Genomic DNA, 7,851 nt, shown 5'->3' on the forward strand with positions numbered 1-7,851 from the left:
ATGAACCTTCGCGGCATTAGGCGAGGTCGAGTTCGCGAACAGGAGTTCGTGTGCAGTTACCGCGAACAGGAGCGTTTGCAAACAGAGGAGTTTGGTGGTGTTCGACCAGCGGAGTTCGCAGGTTTGTCGCAAAAGTTGCGGCATGTGCAGTTGCGGCACGGCATGTGCAGTTGCAACGGAGTTCGCAGATTTGTCGCAGGAATTGCGGCATGTGCAGTTGCAGCAGAGTTCCCAGTTTTGTCGCAGGAATTGCGGCATGTGCAGTTGCAGCGGAGTTCGCAGGTTTGTCGCAGGAATTGCGGCATGTGCAGTTGCAGCGGAGTTCGCAGGTTTGTCGCAGGAATTGCGGCATGTGCAGTTGCAGCGGAGTTCGCAGGTTTGTCGCAGGAATTGCGGCATGTGCAGTTGCAGCGGAGTTCGCAGGTTTGTCGCAGGAATTGCGGCATGTGCAGTTGCAGCGGAGTTCGCAGGTTTGTCGCAGGAATTGCGGCATGTGCAGTTGCAGCGGAGTTCGCAGGTTTGTCGCAGGAATTGCGGCATGTGCAGTTGCAGCGGAGTTCGCAGGTTTGTCGCAGGAATTGCGGCATGTGCAGTTGCAGCGGAGTTCGCAGGTTTGTCGCAGGAATTGCGGCATGTGCAGTTGCAGCGGAGTTCGCAGGTTTGTCGCAGGAATTGCGGCATGTGCAGTTGCAGCGGAGTTCGCAGGTTTGTCGCAGGAATTGCGGCATGTGCAGTTGCAGCGGAGTTCGCAGGTTTGTCGCAGGAATTGCGGCATGTGCAGTTGCAGCGGAGTTCGCAGGTTTGTCGCAGGAATTGCGGCATGTGCAGTTGCAGCGGAGTTCGCAGGTTTGTCGCAGGAATTGCGGCATGTGCAGTTGCAGCGGAGTTCGCAGGTTTGTCGCAGGAATTGCGGCATGTGCAGTTGCAGCGGAGTTCGCAGGTTTGTCGCAGGAATTGCGGCATGTGCAGTTGCAGCGGAGTTCGCAGGTTTGTCGCAGGAATTGCGGCATGTGCAGTTGCAGCGGAGTTCGCAGGTTTGTCGCAGGAATTGCGGCATGTGCAGTTGCAGCGGAGTTCGCAGGTTTGTCGCAGGAATTGCGGCATGTGCAGTTGCAGCGGAGTTCGCAGGTTTGTCGCAGGAATTGCGGCATGTGCAGTTGCAGCGGAGTTCGCAGGTTTGTCGCAGGAATTGCGGCATGTGCAGTTGCAGCGGAGTTCGCAGGTTTGTCGCAGGAATTGCGGCATGTGCAGTTGCAGCGGAGTTCGCAGGTTTGTCGCAGGAATTGCGGCATGTGCAGTTGCAGCGGAGTTCGCAGGTTTGTCGCAGGAATTGCGGCATGTGCAGTTGCAGCGGAGTTCGCAGGTTTGTCGCAGGAATTGCGGCATGTGCAGTTGCAGCGGAGTTCGCAGGTTTGTCGCAGGAATTGCGGCATGTGCAGTTGCAGCGGAGTTCGCAGGTTTGTCGCAGGAATTGCGGCATGTGCAGTTGCAGCGGAGTTCGCAGGTTTGTCGCAGGAATTGCGGCATGTGCAGTTGCAGCGGAGTTCGCAGGTTTGTCGCAGGAATTGCGGCATGTGCAGTTGCAGCGGAGTTCGCAGGTTTGTCGCAGGAATTGCGGCATGTGCAGTTGCAGCGGAGTTCGCAGGTTTGTCGCAGGAATTGCGGCATGTGCAGTTGCAGCGGAGTTCGCAGGTTTGTCGCAGGAATTGCGGCATGTGCAGTTGCAGCGGAGTTCGCAGGTTTGTCGCAGGAATTGCGGCATGTGCAGTTGCAGCGGAGTTCGCAGGTTTGTCGCAGGAGAACCCTCTATTCTGTAACCCTTTTCTGAATATTGAAAGGAACTCGCCGCTCTGCTCCCGAGGACGTAGGCATCTTTGCCGAACCTCGTTAAATCTCTGTGTTCTTCTGGATTTGTGTCGATTACTGTTTTTCTTCGCCCTAATTTTCTCAACAGATCCTCAATTTCTAAAATCCAATATCTAAAACCATATATTTAGCACCCATTCAGTAACTAGATTCGGTTTATCAGAACTGCTGCCAGTGCTAAACCCATTTTAAAAGGCAGCTTATCGATGAAGATGAGAACAGAAACCTGCCAATGAAGGGGCGAGCATTTGGTCGGTTTGGATGGATCAGTTTTCAAAATGGTGAAACCGATTGCAGCGAAATCTATAACCCGAAAAATGAAATTAATCAAAATGATGATAAGACCAAACCAAATTTAATCCGGTTTAAACTGTTCAATTATGAACAAAACCAAAATATGTTTGTTGGAGTTCGGTTACGAACAAACATCAAGAATTACAAATTTTCATATATAATATTGATTTAATTTTATGAATCATCCATTTAATTTCAATTTTTTTGTAATTCGGTTTCTTCGGTTAAATCAAAATTAAAACAGAAATAATAACTGAAAACTGAATATTGAGGTTTAAAAAATAAAAAACCAAAATGCATTTTTGAATCTGAACATAAACAACCAAAACTGTTTGGTTCGGTTTGGTTTTTTGGTTTTGACCAAATAATGCATACCCCTATACCCACTAAATGAAAACCAATGATTGCAAAGCTATATTCCATCATGGAGTTCAGCATAAATTCATTAGAGCGCTCTCAACCTCAACGTGCCCAATGCTCACCATCACAGCATACCCTGATAAAATTTACAAGATATATAGGGACCGAGATGTAAAGTTTGAGAAAAAACAAGGAGGTATATGCACTGAGGATCAAAATATAAAGACCTAAACGTAACTACTTACCTTGTTAAGCTGCACACTGTGTTCAGATCTCACTTACCAGTTACCAGCATGTTAAATCAAGGCTTTCATTACTTATCAGCAAGATGGCAACAGATATCTTGTTAAGATTGAGTAGCATACGTTCTTTGTTTCATCAGCAATTACATAAGATATTAATGAATTCCAAACATGAAAAGCATAGACAAATCTAATATTTTTCAGCATTTATATAACTTATTAATGCATTTCAAAAATGATTCTAGGCTGTAAATAACCAAATCACCGTTTTCAATTGTGCTTGAGCTGTAAATTATGCTTTTATTAGCACTTGCATTAAAAAAATAGATAAAATTAACAATGTAACAAATAATAAGCACAAAGAAATATAGATACTTTAGATACTTACAAATCATAATTCCCAACAAAACCTTGAGTTCATTCAATGACTTGTGCATTACTAAAACAGTGAAAAGAGCCTTGTTGTTCTTTGTTCTTCCCCATTTTTTTTGTTTTTGCAAGTTAATTGGATTCATTTTTCATATTTATTTGTAAACTCACTTTGTATAAGAGAACAGAAAATTATTTTGAGGCGCATGGGAATGATGTATGGTTATCAAGACATATGACAGAACATAATTTGTGAAATTTAATGGGGTTGGTTTGTTTGGCCAACCCCATTAAAAATCCCATACTATCATATGTTCCTAATAACTTATGCATTGCAAAGGAGATGAGGCAACTAATGCTGGGGCACAGGCATGTTGGCTAAATTTATTGCCAAATACGAAATGATCAAATATATTCTACATAAAAAATCATGGTTATTCCCTTCATTGTTCTATAGAAAAAGAAAATTAAAGAATAAGAATTACTATCAAAGGAAGCAACGCTCACTCAAAACATTTTACATTTTTCAATCAAACATGTGCCATGCAAGGTCTAGAATACCTTTACAAATACATATTCACAATCCAAAATCTTGTTAAACATTTCAAAAAAAAAGTAAGGGCATGCTCAACTCCTAAAAGAAGATCCATAGAAAGTAAAGTCATACCAGATCAGGCCAAGCTGAGATTGCACATGCTTCAACTGTATTCAGTAAGCACTCATTGGGACCATGCTGCAAAGAACAACCACAACAAAGTATCATATCAAATAAGGTATTTTTTCATAAGTACACCAAAATAAAAAATTAAAAGAAAAAATTGCAAAGTGAATATATTGTAAAGTTCAATCATCATCCAACTGAAATGTAAATCAGCTTGTTTTCAAGTTTGGAAGAAATTTTCAAACATTCAATTAAGAATATAGAGACTAAGAAACATAGAACAAGACCAATCATTTGATTTGACCTTTCGATGTTCCGAGGCAAAAAAAAAACAATGAGTATGAAATCAGCTATTCAGGCATCAAGATCATTTAATTTTACTTTGACAAATGGATCCTTGGAACTATTCTGTATGACATAAGATATTTGAGATATCCTAAAATGAGTTTTCTAAAGCAATTAAAATGATGTGATGTATGTAAGTCATGTAAGGAAATTTAATTACATCACAAAAGAAAAAAGCCTGATAAAAAAGCCAGGCTTTTTTCTTTCAATGCAACTAGTAAATACAAGAATTGCAACTGAAATAATAGCGTAATGATCAAATAAATCCGAGGCAATCAAACACCTATATCGACAAACTGTAATAATTAAAAAACCACAAATAAATTCCTAACAATTTCAAACTTGAACGAACTCAAGAGCACAATCAAACAATAATAAAATATTTAGAAAAAATTTAGTCAATGCAAAATTCAATACAGAAATCTAGACCTCGCATAGGTACAAAGAGACGACTAATGAAATTAGGTTGTCCCGCTTATACTGCACACAATCAAATCACACATCCAATTTGCAAACATTGAATTGAAAACTAGAATAATGTTATTTAATCAAATTTCATCCTCAAAACATCTATTTATAGGCTCCTCATTCCAAAGTTATTATATATGGTTAGCACAAAACTTATCCAATCCAATTCCAAATAATCTAGTAGTTCAAATTTGAATTACAACAACAAAACCCAAAGTAATTAAATTAGTCATAGAAAATAATATCATGTGCACAAAAACCTTGCAAACCCTTTTAGAATGAAAAACACAAATGGTGGCAGGATAGAAGTCAACAGTAGCAACGCCAAATAGCCGTACAAAAGTCTCATAAACAAGTGGCACAATTAGCAACAACTTTAATATTATATATTGGAATAGCAGCCAATTCAATGTTATAGAGGTTCTAAATTTTTAATCTTATTACAACATATTTTGTTTTATTATTTTTTTTAATTGTAAAAGAAATAAATCAATAGTTCACACAAACTATTCACTTATTTCGCAGCAAAAATAAGAGAAGGAAAAGTATACGAAATATTAAGTGTATTGCCCAAACAAAAAAAGAATGCATGTATAAGTTTGTTTTTATTATCAACTTCAATTTTATAAGCTACAAAATAAAAAGCCATGAAAGTTATACATACGTTTTGTAAACAATCAAATATACATTATTTCATTCTGAATTAATATATAATTATTTTTATTTCGATTCATATATTAAAACACTCAAAGAAAAATTTTATAAGATGATAGTGAGACCTGCAATACTCTATGGAGCAGAATGTTAGCCTTTAAATGAGAAGCATAAAACAAAGTTATGGGACTGTTTAGGATCTTTTTTTTATTTTTGAAAACAAAAAATAGGAAATAAACAAAAAAACTGTGTTTGTTAATCTGTTTTTTTTTATTTTATTTTTTATTTTTATTTTTTGGAAGAATATTTCTGTTTTTAAAATACTCAAAACAGAAAAAACATGTTTTCGTCTGTTTTTAAAACACCAAAAAAAGTGAGTCCCGCCGCTCGTTGTCGCCTGCCCACGCCGCCAGTTGGCCCCCGCTGCCACACCCGTCTGCCGATTGCCAACCCCCTCAGCCTGCCAACCACCGCGGGTCACTGTCGGTTGTCGGCCCGTCCACAGGTAATGCTACATGTTGCGTGGCATAAGGAAGATGTCGTATACGTTATGGGTGACATAACTTAACATTGAAGCGCACGCGGACTCAATTGTTTTATAAAAAGTATAATTGTTATAAAAAAAAACTCAACCAAACATGTTTTATAATTTTTATTTTTAAAAATATATAAATCTTAATAGTGCCAAGCATATTTTCTAAAAATAGAAAACTTAAAAAAATAATAAAAAATAAAACAGACTAGGTTAAAAAAAAAATAGAAAACAGAAAGTGATCTCAAACAGATCCCAAGTGTTGTTGAGAAGAGAATGCTTAGGTGGATTAGTGGCTTGACCCTTAGAGACAAAATGCGAAATGATTATATTTGTGAGAGGGTTGGTGTAGCTTCAGTGGCAGACAATATTAGAAAGAATTGCCTTAGATAATCTAGTCACATTCAACGTCGACCATCTGATGATCCAGTTAAGAGAGTAGAGGTTTTAGCTTCGATTGATGTTAAAAAAGGCAAAAGTAGACCTAAAAAGACTTGGTCATATTGTATAAAAAATGATCTAAATCTATTAAAATTAAATGAAAACATGACACTCAACAGGACGTAATGGAAAAAAGAGATTCATGTAGCCGACCCCACTTAGTGGGATAAAGGGTTGTTGTTGTTGTTGTATTGATGTGTTAAAACAATAAATTAGAAACACAAATGGCACATTCTCTCCCTTCTAAGATTATGAAAATAAAAAAGAGAGATAACTATTGAGGGCACAATGAATTAAACAACTAACGAATACATAAATTAGGTCATTTCTGTTATGATGACTCTCAATTATACGAACTAAGGCAAAGTCACGTTTATAAAGAAGTTTAAATAGCTAATGGGTACAACGGTCATTTGGCTATTTAAAGGCGTTTAACCGACCATTTTGTATGGGTCTTTGGTCTTTATATATGTACTGTTGTATATCAGTTGAGAGGGTTAAGGGGGAGAGAAATTCTGAGGGCAAAGTGAGGAACCAAGAAAGCTTGTATCGAGATCAATATCGAAATAGAGCTTGAGGAGATTGGTTCGTCCTTGATTTTGTGCGGTGTAAGCTACAAGGTTGTCTTAGTGAATTGTTTCTTGATTCTCTCCCATGGATGTAGGTCCTATAGACCGAGCCACGTAAATTCTAGGTATTCTTGTTTTCATTTCCTCTTTGCGGTTTTTCTTCCTTTTCTCATTTCCATTTTGTTGTCTTGCGGTTTTCCCTTGCTGTCCTGCAGCTTTCTTAGCAGCTGATTCTGCTACAAATGGAGCCGTCTATAAAAATTCTAGCCACGACAATAGGATCTGCTAAGTTCAACATCGAGAAATTCACCGGAAAAAACGATTTCGGCTTGTAGAGAGTCAAGATGAGAGCTTTGTTGGTGCAAGAAGGTCTCGTAGAAGCATTGCAAGGACCGGTGGCATTGCCGGCCGAAATACCCAAGAGGGAGAAGAAGAACATCTTGGACTGAGCTCACAACGCGAGAATTTTGAGCTTGGGTGACAAAGCTTTAAGGGAAGTGTCAAGAGAGACAACGGCTCAGGCCCCTCGAGGTTAGGTGGAAGAAATCTTTATTATGGAGGTTTGTAAATGGAAGTGAAGGTGGAGATTTGTTATGGTGACTTCCAAATTATGCAAACTAAGACAAAACCGCGTTTATATTAAATAGCTAATGAGTACACCGGTCATTTGGTTATTTAAAGGTGTGTAATCGGTCATCTTGGGTGGGTCATTGGTCTATATATATGTAATGATGTATATGAGTTGAGAGGGTTAAGAGAGAGAAATTCTGAGAGTGAACCAAAAAAGCTTGTATCGAGATCAAGATCGATAGAGAGCTTGAGGAGATTGGTTCGTCCTTCATTTTGTGCGGTGTAATCTTCAAGATTGTCTTAGTGAATTGTTTCTTGATTTTCTCTCGTGGATGTAGGTCCTATGGACCGAACCACATAAAATCTTGTTGTTCTTGTTTTCATTTCCTCTTTGTGATGTTTCTTCCTTTTCTCCTTATATTTTGGGGCCAAGCTTGCAAGTTCATCATAGATATGTGTGTGTGTGTGTGTGTGTGTGGG

At 38.8% G+C, this 7,851-nt stretch overlaps 1 protein-coding gene across 1 annotated transcript in view; it reads right to left on the reverse strand.

Moving 5' to 3' along the window:
* LOC110028356 (gamma-interferon-inducible lysosomal thiol reductase-like) overlaps positions 1–7,851 on the reverse strand; it is a 16,554-nt gene that overhangs the window by 5,949 nt on the left and 2,754 nt on the right. Inside the window, exon 2 of the mRNA XM_020730175.1 lies at positions 3,799–3,864. Coding sequence (XP_020585834.1) covers positions 3,799–3,864 — 66 coding nt within the window. The remainder of the gene's footprint in view (positions 1–3,798; positions 3,865–7,851) is intronic.

The sequence above is a fragment of the Phalaenopsis equestris genome, unplaced genomic scaffold, assembly GCF_001263595.1.
Source record: "Phalaenopsis equestris unplaced genomic scaffold, ASM126359v1 Scaffold000511, whole genome shotgun sequence".
In the NCBI taxonomy this organism is placed as follows: Eukaryota; Viridiplantae; Streptophyta; class Magnoliopsida; order Asparagales; family Orchidaceae; genus Phalaenopsis; species Phalaenopsis equestris.